The 15,690-nt window shown below is 43.3% G+C and overlaps 1 protein-coding gene across 2 annotated transcripts in view; it reads left to right on the forward strand.

Moving 5' to 3' along the window:
- The window catches only part of wwc1 (WW and C2 domain containing 1), a 133,055-nt gene that overhangs the window by 41,776 nt on the left and 75,589 nt on the right, over positions 1-15,690 (forward strand). For both annotated transcript variants that reach the window (XM_084320934.1, XM_084320935.1), the window contains exons 3-5: positions 1,129-1,332; positions 2,127-2,203; positions 8,630-8,709. In XM_084320934.1, the coding sequence (XP_084177060.1) occupies positions 1,129-1,332; positions 2,127-2,203; positions 8,630-8,709 (361 nt within the window). The remainder of the gene's footprint in view (positions 1-1,128; positions 1,333-2,126; positions 2,204-8,629; positions 8,710-15,690) is intronic.

Raw genomic sequence — 15,690 nt, forward strand, 5'->3', positions numbered from 1 at the left:
CCCAGATTTACAGGGCTGGGGGTTATCTATTTTGCATAGAAAACCTGGCAAAGGGTTCTGCTGAACCGTTTAAGATCTGGGGTTGGTCGCTTTAAAGCATCATTAAAGAAGTGGGGCCTGGCAGACAGCGCTGCATGTGAGTGTGGAGACCCTGAGCAGACTGTTGACCACATCCTGACCATCTGCCCCCTATACAAACCACCCTCGGAAGCCAGCCTCTTTGATGTGGGACCAGAGTTAAGGGCATGGCTACAAGATACGGAGTTGGACCTCTGACGTTACACGAAAGAAGAAGATATACTTTCATTTTACATTTTACATTTGAAGCCTGTCAACTTCAAGAGGACGTAATCAGAGCAGCATAACTGGACCACATACCACTTTAACACAACCTTTAATCAGAGCAGCATAACTGGACCACATACCACTTTAACATAACCTTTAATCAGAGCAGCATAACTGGACCACATACCACTTTAACACAACCTTTAATCAGAGCAGCATAACTGGACCACATACCACTTTAACACAACCTTTAATCAGAGCAGCATAACTGGACCACATACCACTTTAACATAACCTTTAATCAGAGCAGCATAACTGGACCACATACCACTTTAACACAACCTTTAATCAGAGCAGCATAACTGGACCGCATACCACTTTAACACAACCTTTAATCAGAGCAGCATAACTGGACCGCATACCACTTTAACACAACCTTTAATCAGAGCAGCATAACTGGACCGCATACCACTTTAACACAACCTTTAATCAGAGCAGCATAACTGGACCACATACCACTTTAACACAACCTTTAGAGGTCAACGGATCTAGTGATCCCAAGCACTGGAATACACAAACGGCATGTAGAATGCTTACTTTTACTTTAGATACCTAAGTACATTCAATAGCAAATACTTCAATAGCAAATACTTCAATAGCAAATACTTCAATAGCAAATACTATTGAATTTGAATGGAGGACTTTTACCAGACTACTCATTTATCTGGGTATTTCTACCACTGGTGACACCCCCCTTTAAGGGCGTACAACACCGCCCGCTCTCCTCTCTGCAGAGCTATTCGTCCGGCACGTAAACGCTCTATACTGCGTGTCTTTCCCCAGAGAGCACCCAGCTGGAGGACCCGCGCGCCATGTGGCAGCGGGAGCAGGAGGCCATGCTGCGGGAGTACCTGGACGTGGCCAAGGACGCGCTCAGTGCCCAGAAGGAGATCTACCAGGTGAAGGAGCAGAGGCTGCGTCTGGCCCAGCAGGAGTACCGGCAGCTGCACGACGCCTGGCGGGACAAGTCCAACTCGCAGACCAGCTGTAAGGACGAGAGGGAGGGGGAGAGGGATTCTACTAAGGATGGGAGGAGAGAGAGAGAGGGGGGGGGGGGGGGGTAGGGGGGAGGGAAGGAGGGAAGGGAAATAAATGAGTGATGAGATGAGACAAGTCTGTATGTAAACATCGACTTGACATTTCTCGTGAGAGTGTTTGGCTTAAAAGCTATACACCTTCCCTGCGCTGACTCTCCAACAGACTTATTTACCTCCATATATAGAGATGGGGTGCATTTAAAAACAGATGATACCATTAAGGATCCTTAATTTTATCATCTGTTTTTAAATGCACCCCATCTCTATATATGGAGGTAAAGAAGTCAAAAACTATTATATATATATAATAGTTTTTGGTTATTTAGTTTCAGCTCTAGGTCATCATTGGGATATGTTATGAAGACTTAGAAAAGTCAAAACATTATACATCATTTAGTAAACAATGTGCAGTATTTCTAATTTGATCCTAAGATGAACTACACTTTAATAACCCCGCAGGTCATTAGGTTGTTAGTAGCAGTAGCAGCCTAGGAGGCTACAGACATAGAGCAGCAGAAAAGGTCATGTTCATGCAAGTTGCAAAAAGGAAAACGCTGTCTCTTGTCCACGAATAACGATTACAGTAGTTCCCCGTTGCTAAGCGATGTACGGTACCAGCTCCTATGCAGCAGGTGTAAGCATTAAAGGGAATATCTCTCGTCCAATCACGACGCATGTTTGCAACTGCATATTGTATAATGTTGCATATTCACAAACACGTTTCATCTTTTACCTTTCCGACAGTGAACTCCAGATCCTCTTCCTCCAGTAAATATGACCCAGAAATCCTCAAAGCGGAGATAGTCACTGCCAAAAGTAGGGTAAGAGCCACTCCTCTCTTGCCTTCTGTGTCCCATACCCACAGCTCTGGTGTTCTGTGAAAACCTTCGAACTCCAGCTGTGCAGATCTTCCAATTTATTTTTACTTGAAGTGAAGGTTTATGTAGCCTAGGGCTGGGCGATTAATCGATATTATCGATTAATTCGAATGAATAATTTAGGATGATTTAGAATTTTTTTTATCGATTTCCAAATTATTATAATTTTTTTTTCAAGAGTCACCTTTTATTTTACAAAAAGTGATGTTTGGTGAAAGTTAGATTTGCACTTTATTAATCCCAATAGGGAAATTCATTCTTGTTTGATGATCAAGAGGCACCTTTTATTTGTTTTAAGTGAAGTTTGGTGAAGAAGCAAGTTATTGCATTATTAATCCCAATAGGGACATTCATCTTTGTTTGATCAAGAGTAACCTTTTATTATATATATATATATTATTATAATAATTTTTTTAAGTGAAGATTGGTGAAAGTTAGGTTTGCACTTCAATCCCAATAGGGACATTCATCTTGGTTTGATAATTTTTTTGTGTCAAATAAAAACAAAGGTTATTTGAATGATTTCCTTGGCGTTTCTAGTTTTCAAGAGAAAAAAATAGATTAAAACCGTAAATCGGATTTAAAGAAAAATAATCTGGGATTTTATTTTTAGACCATATCGCCCAGCCTTAATGTAGCCTTTCTTGGTAGGTTTCATGATGCATGATTCAATATGAGCCTGTGATGGCTCTCTCATGGACCTTTCACGCACTTTCATCATTTTGACAAGCTCCGGTCCCATTCTTGTCCTTGATACTGCATGTGGGGTTAACAGGGGAATTCGGTTTCACCAAAGGATTATGTGTTTTGTAAACGTTCCAATTTTTTAAAGCCAAATTCGCGAACCCTAAATGGCCGGATTTTGCACTGAATGCACCGGTGACGTCAGCTGACCTGATTTGCAATGCTATTTCTGTCGAGCGATTTTAACTGCTGCTTCGAAACCATAAATCCTCCTATAAGTCGAGAGATGGGAGTAGCCGGAAATATGTCACCCATGAGATGTCTCGTTCTCAGTAGGCTACACACCTCCTCTGTAGCTAGCTTTGTTGTGTTAGCAACTTGCTAACTGCTACTACTCCTATGTAGCTAGCTTTGTTGTGTCAACAACATGCTAACTGCTACTACTCCTCATCACTGTTTGGAAAGTATTTGGAGTCGACTCCAGTGTTTAACTTAACATTATCTAGCAAGATTACACTGTCGTCTGTAGATTTAGCAAAGAGCAGGTATCAGTCCACTACAATGATCCACGTTCAAACTATCTTTAGCTAACTGGTGCAGCTTGCATTAAACGTTAACGTTTTGGTTAAAAACTTTGGTGCTTAACACTTTCAATGCCCACCACGTGATAACACGTGTTATCAGCCCAATGCCTGAATGCCCACCACGACAATTAGCGTGTTATTTTTTTATTAGCGATCTGAATTCATATTTCATTAACCGAGTCTCCCGTTGGTAAACCAGCCCCATCAGGAGCTCGGATGTGAAAAAACCGCCCCCTATCGTCTCCCAGATGGTAATGCACCCTTTTGGAATGGACTCAATGAAAATGGATGAGAAAAGAGAAATCCGGAATCCACATTTGACTTCTCAGGCACGTAACCCGAGCCGATCGGATTCATTGTGGACCCTCAGAACAGTGTGGAATATGTGTTTACAGTATGTAGCGTTGGATCAATAAAAGCGATCGATTTTTGGAATGGCGATCAGGAATTGGAATGATCTTTTTGGAGAACATCTGATCTGAGGTAAGGAATCTATTTTACAAGTCTTGGGATAATCAGAGTTGTATTCGCTGAGATCTCAGCGTTTGCCCTATGTGTGATGGGTCTGTATGTGTGCAATCGCTTTGAGGAAATCAGAGAATCGATTTTTGAGATTGCCTATATAGCGTGCATACGTACACATATACTATCGATAATCTAGCGTTTATTTGAAAACGATTCATAAATAGGCCGGAAAATTACAACGTTTTTGTGTATTCTAGAATATTCCAGTACAGGGCGTTTATCATGGAATCTTTTAATTTTCCTTGAAAACGAGGGCTTTTCAAAATGCTATAAAACGAAAATGAACCGATAAAAAAACAATCCGCTTCGACAATGTTGACTGGAAAACGAGTCATTGATAAGCGACGGGCAGATTAGACACATAGCCATAATTTAAAACATAGATTAGGCGTTTTTAACGCTAACATTGAAGTGGATGGTGGGCATTCAAGCACTAAATCGTGCACCCCCTGCTGGCACTGAAAGTGTTAAACGTCAGTGAAATGAAATGCAATCCCTCGTAAAATGGTGTAACCGGTGACACCGGTGTTGTCATGAGTTTATTAACTGGTGAGAATGTTTCCTCACTGTGGCATCGCTAATCTGCTGTGGAGATGTCTGCTGTCACTCCAATACAATGTAGCTGAATGGCCACAAACCCCCAAAAGATAATACATTTGAAAAACCCAAGAGCAATCATTCCCGAACGAATTTACGACAAAAAATGTCCTCTTAGGCAGATTTCTGCCCATTTAAGACATATTAGGGCTGGTAGCGCGAGTCCCCAAATTTTCCTGAGATCAGATTTGAGCGTGGCTGAGAGCAGATTTAAGAGTGCTGAGGAGCACTCTTATGATTGATTGACTAATTGAAAATTGTATTAACTTGACAGACTGTGTTCTCATAGTGATTCCTTCATGTTAACACTACAGGCCTCCTTGGAATTAATTACTTAATCATAATTAAAATAAATATGACAATATTTGTACGATAAGAAATTACGCATTTGATGTCGGAAAAATAAATAATATGGATTAATCTGATCACAGGGCAGCTGCTTAACCATATCTGAACCAGCTATTTTGGACAAATGTATAATTACTTTAATTACTCAGATATTCAAACACAATTATGCAATTATTGTGAAATGATTGAAAATAATAATTATTTAATGCCTTCTGTGGAATTTGTATTTATTATTTGTTACACATCTGTTTTAATGATTAATTATATACATTTGAAAGAATGCAGGTCAACATGCAATGTATCCCATTGATTGGTATACAATGGGACAGACCTTTGTTTGATTGATTGATTGAAAACTTTATTAACAAATTGCAGAATGGGTACAGTACAGTACAGCTCAATTACATACAATTGTTAAGGGGATGCAGACCAGAGAAAGTCTTTCGTCTTGTTTACATCAGGTTCCCCCATTTTCAATTCATTATAACATATATGACACACACGACATACAGTACTGCTACATCTATACATTTATGACATACCAGATTTGCAAATACAGTACTGTTTGTGATACAAAAAGAGTCCAGAAAAGAGAGTATATACATTTGACGTAGAAACTGTTGGAGGAGGTTGGGTAGGAGGGGTGGGTGGGGGACACTGTACAAGCAAAACTGTACATTGGAATATTGACAAAACCATACTTGGTCATTTACTGTACATTGGAGGGGGTTGATATAGCTATAAACCTGCATTCCTTCGAATATATCATTAATCAATTAAACTTATATTGAAATACACTATATAGCCTATACACCAACACTGAAATGACAGTGGATAAATAAATAAATAAGAACTAAAGCTAATCGCATGGAAATAGCAAGTCTTGTGTGCGCCAGTATGGCCTACGTGTCTAATGAACAGTATAGGCTTAATATATTCTAGTTACTTGTTTCATTAGGATTTAGTAGATACTATATATGCTCTGCCTCTGCCCTACGTACAGTATAAGTACAGACTGTACCTATACTGTACGTAGGGCAGAGCATATAGTATCTACTAAATCCTAATGCAACAAGTCATTAATGGAATAATAAGCCTATACTGCATTCATTCATTACACCGTAGGCATTAATGGAATAATAAGCCTACATTACGCCGTAGGCTACAGTATACTGCGCACGCGCGCGTGTGTGCGTGCGCTGCGGCAGGTGTACCACGAGCTGTATATGATGACAATCTAATCTCATTTCGATGGGTCGCGCAAGACACTTCCGCATCCATTTCCACACAGCTGCGTCATTACTTTGCCTTATAAGGAGCTCTGAAGGCGTTGTTTTGTATGCAAATGACCTGAACGGGAACACGCTTTTGAGTTTAAGACAGAATCACATTTGCCAAGCAGATATCAGATCATGTCACAGGTGCGACCGTTTCAGCCACTTAAGACATATTACCAGCACGTTCGGGACGCGTGTAGCTTATTGCCAGCGGAAGAGTGCAAGAATGCTTCCGCATTCGTCACCGACGCCCATGTGACCGCGGCAGCGCGAGAGAGCGGCAGTGCGGAAATAGGCTGTCTATTGCCATTCTCTAAGACAAACTCTAACCTTAACCAGCTCCTTAACAGCGCCTAAACTTAACCCTTCTAACCTTAACCAACTCCGAAACAATGCCTAACCTTAACCTTAACCTTAACCATGCCTAACCTTAACCATAGAAAGAATATTGCCATTCTCTAAGACAAACTCTAACCTTAACCAGCTCCTTAACAGCGCCTAAACTTAACCCTTCTAACCTTAACCAACTCCGAAACAATGCCTAACCTTAACCTTAACCTTAACCATGCCTAACCTTAACCGGCGAAATACACGTTAAAAAAAAAAAAAAAAAAAAAAAATTGATGGGATTCGAACTTGTCACCAACGGACAGCAGGATCGCAGCGCTGCCAGGTGAGCTAAGCTTTGAATGAAAATCATCGCGGATTACGGCTACATAATGCCGCAAGCTCTGCCGCAAGCTCTGCCGCTCTGCGGCTGCCGCGCCTGCCGCGGGGCGTGTCGCAGCCAATCAGGGAAAACGCGGAAGCACTCGGCAGCACTCCTCCGCTGGCAATAAGCAATAAGCGTTCGGGACTCAGAGTGAACTTGTCATTGATTCTGTCTCAGTCGGTTCCAAGATAAGTCTTCCAAAATTACTCGTTGGAAAGTTTTCGGGAATGAGACCCAATGTCTCTTTCCATAAATCATGACCACTGACCAGGCTACTCAAGATAAAATAAGATTTCATATAGGAACTACTTTCTACTGAATTCATGGGGTTGTAGTTCGGTAAACAATTGTTCCTAAATGAAATGCTCACAACAAGATCTGTGGATTATCTTGTGTTATCTCTATAGTTTATAATAGTTATGCACATCTTTGATGGGACTGGATTATAGATTGTTTTGTTGTTGTTGTTGCTGTTGTTGGTGTTGTTGTTCAAAGAACAATACGCAAATGCTTTGTTTTCATAATCATATTACAGGCGATCAGGCGCCAACTAGGAATTAATATCCTAATTCTCAACAGAAGGGTATAAACACAGAGCCCAGTAGTAGAACAGAGTTGAAATGTAGTGGTAGTCATTATGACAAAATACAGATCACTGTAACACTGTCTTTCTTTCTTTCTTTCTTTCTTTCTTTCTTTCTTTCTTTCTTTCTTTCTTTCTTTCTTTCTTTCTTTCTTTCTTTCTTTCTTTCTTTCTTTCTTTCTTTCTTTCTTTCTTTCTTTCTTTCTTTCTTTCTTTCTTTCTTTCTTTCTTTCTTTCTTTCTTTCTTTCTTTCTTTCTTTCTTTCTTTCTTTCTTTCTTTCTTTCTTTCTTTCTTTCTTTCTTTCTTTCTTTCTTTCTTTCTTTCTTTCTAATTTGCTCTGTACATATCTCTTTCTGTCTCCCTCCATCCCTATCTCCCTCTCTCCATATTTATCTCCCCTCTCCCTCTTTCTCTCCCTCTCTCTGTTCCTTTCCATTTCCCTGTCTCTGTCTGTCTTTCTTTCTTTCTTTCTTTCTTTCTTTCTTTCTTTCTTTCTTTCTTTCTTTCTTTCTTTCTTTCTTTCTTTCTTTCTTTCTTTCTTTCTTTCTTTCTTTCTTTCTTTCTTTTTTTCTTTCTTTCTTTCTTTTTTCTTTCTTTCTTTCTTTCTTTCTTTCTTTCTTTCTTTCTTTCTTTCTTTCTTTCTTTCTTTCTTTCTTTCTTTCTTTCTTTCTTTCTTTCTTTCTTTCTTTCTTTCTTTCTTTCTTTCTTTCTTTCTTTCTTTCTTTCTTTCTTTCTTTCTTTCTTTCCTCTTAATTTCTCTATATGTCTTTTTTCTTTCATTTGCTCTGTACATCTCTCTTTCTGTCTCCCTCCATCCCTCTATATCCCCTCCCTCTTTCTCTCCCCCTCTCTCTCTCTATATCTCTCTCCCCTCTCTCTCTCTCTCTCTCTCTCTCTCTCTCTCTCTCTCTCTCTCTCTCTCTCTCTCTCTCTCTCTCTCTCTCTCTCTCTCTCTCTCTCTCTCTCTCTCTCTCTCTCTCTCTCTCTCTCTCTCTCTCTCTCTCTCTCTCTCCCCCCTCTCTCTCTATCTCTCTCTCCCCCCTTCTCTCTATCTCTAGGTGAACAAGTTAAAGCGGGACCTGGCCTGTATGAAGCAGGAGTTGCAGTACAAACAGCAAGGCTTTGAGACTCTGAAAGAGTAAGTGGAACCTGACCTCGTTACACAAGAGCAGCATTAGAGTGCAGCGTACCCGACCCCTGTGTGGCTGCAGAGAGGAGTAGTAGTAGCGCTGCTGCTGATGGAGGATTAGTGGCGTCACATGACCATAGCACTTCATTAGGTTGTACTGTAGGGGGGGGGATACAGTGACGCTTTGAAGAATACACATAAAAATACATTCTGTTAAAGAGGCACTATGCACTGCAGTTTGTTGTACATGGTTTCATGTACAATCTTTTAGCCTTTTTTATGGGTATTTTCTAGGGATGCACGATAATTATCGGGTTGATAATTATCGGGCCGATATCAGCAATTATGACGTCATCCCGATAAACCCGATAACATTATTGATAGCTCCGATAATATAATACATTTTTTGGTTAAAAGAAATCCGGTGTGGGTGGATTGGGATGAAGGGGCGTTTGTTTTTCTGTAGGCTCCTCCCGTTTTGCCAGTACTGTGGTACGACTGATAGCGTGTGGTTTAGGAAGAGGGAGTTTTTCACAAATCCAGCGCTCCCTTTCTCATGCCTGGCTGTGACGTAGTCGCGTAACTTTCAGAAGCAGCACAGATAGTAAACAAATGGCGTCGTCGGTAGTGTGGGACTTTTTCAACGTTTCAGAGGAAAACAGTTTGCTTGCTATTTGTAACAAATGCAGAAGTTCCACGAGGAGGGAAAGGGGCAACAAGCTATAACACATCCAACCTAATAAGTCACCTGAAACATCACCATCGCTACAATGGTGTATTAAAATCCGACGACGGCGCGCAAGCAGCTAAAGGCTAAGCTGCTGCGAATCCAAAGCCAGTTGCAAAGGAACCAGCGGGGCTTGTACCTATTGACGAGGCGTTTGCAAAATTAAAGACGTTTGACAGAGATGATTTGTTTGGTTTATTTCATTCTTTTTGAGGCGTGCTGTCCTATAAATGCCAAGTAATAGTTGTTTCATGGACCAAGACCACAACAGTCTCCTCTCCTATAGCGTCAAATGTTTTATCTGCTGAGTCCTGACAAAGCACAATACCTGTTGGTTTTTAGTTCACTCATTGTTCAGGGAAACACATTGTTAATGACATTGACGGATTGTGAATTTTGTGATAGACTCAAATTATATTTCTTTGGAAAAATAAATATAGTCACTTTATTTGAAGAGTCAAAACTGTTCTCTTGGCTTTGTTTTGTTCATAGTAGTAATGCATGATAAATCTGGTTAGGTCAAAACTACAGGAATATACATTTAAAAAAAAATATTATAATACAATAAATATATATATATTATCGGTTATCGGTATCGACCTTGAGGAGCAGATATCGGGGTCAAAAAAATCAATATCGTGCACCCCTAGTATTTTCCCTTCTTCAGATACACAGATATGATGTATTGTCTATGAAATGACTTGCTATGTATCGGTTATGGCAGATATTGTGTATTGTGATATTATCAAGGACCAAATATCGTCCCGCCGCTATTGTACTGGTCACCAATCAGCAGTCCCTATTCTAAGATCAGCAGCACGACAAAATAACTGGACATCATCAGCAAACTCCAGCATCAGTAGTGTCAGTGCAGTATCAGCCATTGATGCTCCTTCTCCCCCTCTCTCTCACCGTCTCCTACATGCAAACATGCACCACCTGCCACCAGTGTGTGTGTGTGTGTGTGTGTGTGTGTGTGTGTGTGTGTGTGTGTGTGTGTGTGTGTGTGTGTGTGTGTGTGTTGGTGGGAACTGTCCATCCACATGCTGCCCGAGACAGCTGTCCACCTTCTGTGGTGCTGAAATCAGCGCAATCAGCAGGCTCTCTCATTTACTGTCACAAATCTCACTGTAACTATAGCTACGGTACCAGGGCTGTACGCTAAGCTTTTTCACTAGGGGCACACTTGCCCCTAAATGAGAAATTTAGGGGCAAAAAATATTTTTTAGGGGCACATTTTTTTATAACAATTTTACCATTATTAAAAAATATATGTTCCTCCTGCCTCATTACTGTGGTCCTTTTATTTAACATTTAAGTGCGTTTGTTTTCAGGTTTGTATCTTTTATAATGAACCAACTGAGAGTGTGTAAATCACTAATAGAACAAAAACAACAAACTGTGTGTGTGTGTGCGCGCGCTTGTGTAGTGCTCCTTGAATGAGATCATCACAACACACACACACCATTAATCAGGAGGAGAAGAAACTCTGCATACATTTGTTTCACAATGAAAAGTGCTTTAGAAATCAAATGAATTATTATTATTGTAAATAACCTCATGAAAGGTTTATTATTTGTATGGGTAATTACCTGCTTCATATTTGTGATGTTACTGGTTTCAGTGTGTGCCTAAAGTGATCAATGTGTTGGGCCGTTTATAGAGATCTATGCCAATTAATGTTTATGTATATCCGTGACTTTTTTTAATAAGAATTGAGAGGTATTTGTATATGTGACCTTTATTTTGAAAACCGTGTTGCGACGCAACCTTGTTTACATTTGCGCTTTTGACAGTGAAATGTTCAGTCCAACTTAGCTCGAAGGAAAGACTAATAAAAAAGGTTTAATTGACCCGTATGAGGCTCTTACGGTAGGACTTTGATTGTTTATAGAAGTGGAATGTAATACTATGCAAAACGAGAAATAAACAGTGATTTTACCAGCAGTCATTTCATTTCATATACGGGGAACCGACAATTATTAGTATTATATTATTTGCATATCGTCTCATTATTAGATAGATAGGTTGATACTTTATTGATCCGCGGTGTCAATTTAAGTAGACAGTATTTCACGTCCTAATAGTGGGGTACTCACGTAATGCATGGCTGATCCTGAACGTTAAGTTTCCGTGTCCCCGTCAATCAATCATCACATCATCACGTCAATCATCATCATCTTATCATCTCTCCACATCGGACGTGGTTGTCATAAAATTGACTGATATCCATTATCCACTCCGTTGTTCTTGCGGAGCAAGAGCCATATTATTATTTAAAGGAAGAGAGCCCACATTCAGTTTCGTTTTGCTAGGAATTATGGGATTTGGTGTTGGATGTATAGACTACGCAGATAGGGACATGGTCTTTAATCGCACGATAGACTACAAGTTCCAAGTATATAGCGTGACCCAGATTCACTCCGCGCAAATCTTTTTTTTCACTCAGGCTATCGGTGATCGCAGTAAGTTCATTCATCATTGCCGACAGATTCTTTCATAGCACCACGAGCTCGCGTGAGTGGCGTCATCACACGCCTTGGATAATTTACGAGTGAAATGCGAATGCAAGGCTTGAAAGCACTACTCGCAAGCCCGCCCCAAGATAATATTTACCAATCGCAACGGCCAATTAAAGGGGCAATTCGCGATCATATCATCGCAGCGTACAGGCCTACCGGTAGACGGTAGTTTTGTTGTTAGCAACATGTTAACTGCTACTACTCCTCAACATCTGAGAGGCGCCCATTAGGAAACTACTTGGAGTCCGCTGTTACACGGCAAGATTCAACAGAGGGACACTGTTGTCTGTATATTTAGAGCAGGTATCAGTCCACTACAAGGTCTCTCATGCAGCCTAAGCATTTCATCGATTTTTTAGATTTTCTTATGGTCATTAGGCATACTACTGTCAACGGTTCTTTTTTATTTGCACTCAGCGACACGGGTCCCTTGAATTTAATTGGGCCAGGCTCAGTAGAGGAGAGAGGGGAGGTACCCCCCCCCCCACCAAGCCAAGCCCGCTACCTCCCATGTCACTAAGCACCCCACCCCACGCACAACGACCCCACAACATACAAGACCCCACTCTCCCGGGCCAAACCGCGGAAAACGATGCACCCCCTCCCCAAGTTAAGCCCATAGAACTCCCCCATATCCCAGGCCGATGCGTGCAGAGCCGGGCCCCCAGCGACACGGGTCCCTTGAATTAATTGGGCCAGGCCCAGTAGAGGGGAGGGACCGAGACTCCCCCCCCCCCACCGAGCCAAGCGCACTACCGCCCATGTCACCGAGAGCCTCACTCCACGCACACCGACCCCGCAACACACAAGACCCCACCGGGCAAAGCTCAGCCGCTCTGACCCCCATAAGAGAAACCCCTCCCTCCCACCCTCCTCCCAGAGAAACAGAGCACCCCCATATTCTGGTCCACCATGCGCGGAGCCGAGCACCCAGAGCCCCCACCTGCCCCCGCCCGACCCCCAGGTCCCCGGCCCACGAGAACTCCAAGCCCAGGCCCGCAGAAGGCCAAAGCCCCACGCCTCAATGGCCCCCCGACCCCCCGCGACCCCAAGCCCGGTGTCCCCCCGGCCCGGCGACCAGACCGTCCAGGCCACGGCGGCCGAGGGCCCCAGGAAATCTGCCCCCTATACAAACCACCCTCGGAAGCCAGCCTCTTTGATGTGGGACCAGAGTTAAGGGCATGGCTACAAGATACGGAGTTGGACCTCTGACGTTACACGAAAGAAGAAGAAGAAGAAGAACACGCAAGACCCCCCTCCCGGGTCGAACCGCCGGAACGATGGCCCCCCCCCCCTGACATTCCCCCCCACTGAACTCAGCCTGCCCACTTCTGTACCTCCCATGTCACCGATATCACTATATACATTTATGCTAACATGACTTAAAAAATTAAACTGACAACACAATAAGAAAAAATGTAATTAAAATAAAATAAGCTACCGTACTTTTCGGACTATAAGCCGCGGCTTTTCCCCCCATTTTTCGACCCTGCGGCTAATCTATGGATTTTTACAGCTAACTGGGCGCACTCCCTCAGCTCTGTGACCGTCAGATCAGACTCGTAAATCTGCTGCAGCAGTGCACGCCTTGCCCCTCCTCCTCCGCCTCACAGTCGAGCCCTCCTCCTTCCCCTCACAGTCGAGTGCATAGCCAGCAACCAGCCAGACGTTAGCTCCCGGGACGATTAGCCACGGTAGTTAGCCAGCAACCAGCCAGACGTTAGCTCCCGGGACGATTAGCCACGTTAGTTTGCCAGCAACCAGCCAGGCAGCGCCGTTTGCTCCCGGGACGAGTAGCTACGTTAGTTAGCCAGCAACCAGCCAGGCAGCGCGGTTTGCTCCCGGGACGAATAGCCACGGTAGTTAGCCAGCAACCAGCCAGACAGAGATGTTAGCTCCCGGGACGAGTAGCCACGTTAGTTAGCCAGCAACCAGCCAGGCAGAGACGTTAGCTCCCGGGACGAATAGCCACGTTAGTTAGCCAGCAACCAGCCAGGCAGAGACGTTAGCTCCCGGGACGAATAGCCACGTTAGTTAGCCAGCAACCAGCCAGGCAGAGACGTTAGCTCCCGGGACGAGTAGCCACGTTAGTTAGCCAGCAACCAGCCAGGCAGTGCCGTTTGCTCCCGGGACGAGTAGCCATGTTAGTTAGCCAGCAACCAGCCAGGCAGAGACGTTAGCTCCCGGGACGAGTAGCCACGTTAGTTAGCCAGCAACCAGCCAGGCAGAGACGTTAGCTCCCGGGACGAGTAGCCACGTTAGTTAGCCAGCAACCAGTCAGGCAGCGCCGTTTTCTCCCGGGACGAGTAGCCACGTTAGTTAGCCAGCAACCAGCCAGGCAGCGCCGTTTGCTCCTGGGACGAATAGCCACGGTAGTTAGCCAGCAACCAGCCAGGCAGAGACGTTAGCTCCCGGGACGAGTAGCCACGTTAGTTAGCCAGCAACCAGCCAGGTACAGCTCCCGGGACGATTGCTACCTAGTGTTGGCTCTATCGTTCCGTGAGCTAACGTTAGTAGCTACCTAGTGTTGGCTAAGTAGCTATCGTTACTAGCTAGCTACCGTTACTGTTTAAACAAAAATGTTAATGAATGGGAGCTTCCTCAAACAGCCATCTCTTTCCCGACAATCCCCTCTGTGCACGAACCCTTACATTATGGTAATTAAACATTAAAACACCTGCGGCTTATAGTCCAGTGCGGCTTATATATGTACACATCATTCAATTTAGCTGCTGCGGCTTATATTCAGGTGCGGCTTATAGTGCGAAAAGTACAGTATATGGTTAGCACTTTTTGCCCCCGTTGGCGTTTTGGAGGGGAATCAGCTCTCCTATTGGAGAAGCCCCCCCCCCCCCCCCCCCCCTAGTCACGGAGATACCCCCAATGGAGATTCTCCAAGCCTCTCTTCATGTCCAACATTTTTTAATTCTTGTCCTTCACAAATGTCCATGTGCACATTTAAAGCAACTGCTATTCTAACATAACTCAGATTCTAACATAACTCAAAGAAAAAAGACAACATTTGGCGCTCCCATGGTGTTAGAGGATCTTAGTCGTATCCCTCTGTTCCCCGTTGGAAGGGTGAGGAGTAATGGCTCTCCTAGTGAGAGGGCTCCCCCTAGTGGCGAAATGCACACTATATAAGTCCAACATTCGTTCTGTGGACGGCCTCAGAGCTCCCGGTCAATGTTCTGAATTTGTCTTTCTTATGCACATGTTCATTTGTATTGTGTGTCACGTGTAATCCTGTAGTTCCTTCATACCAGTCCATCGTGTATTATTCCCCAATATGTTTCCTAATCAGCGTGTCCCTTTTTTTAAATAAATTTCAAATCGTTTGTCTATAACGTGTGTATTGTAAATCATAGTGTTAATTATTCAAAATTCTGGTGTTATAGTTTTATACTACTTAGGGTAACTGTTCAACTATCTTTCCTCTGTTGTATCTATTCTCATCCCCAGGTCCCCCGTGTGTACAGTATGTTTGTATTGGGTACTCTTCCACGTTGATTTTGTCTTGTATCTTTCCTTGGATCACTGTGTCCCTTCATGCCCCTTTCTCATGTCCCTTTGTTGTTCTTCATAGTTGATCTGCTTTGAATCGGTTCAGGTCCCCTCTTTTCCTCCTCCCGTCCTCCTCTCCTCGTCCTCGTCTCTCGGTTCTGGTCCACCTGCGCGCCCTCTCCGTCCTCTGCATCAGCGTAGGCCGTAGGCCTCTCTCCTTCCCCTCCCGGCACCTTC

Source organism: Notolepis coatsorum, assembly GCF_963971535.1.
Source record: "Notolepis coatsorum genome assembly, chromosome: 8".
Lineage (NCBI taxonomy): Eukaryota > Metazoa > Chordata > Actinopteri > Aulopiformes > Paralepididae > Notolepis > Notolepis coatsorum.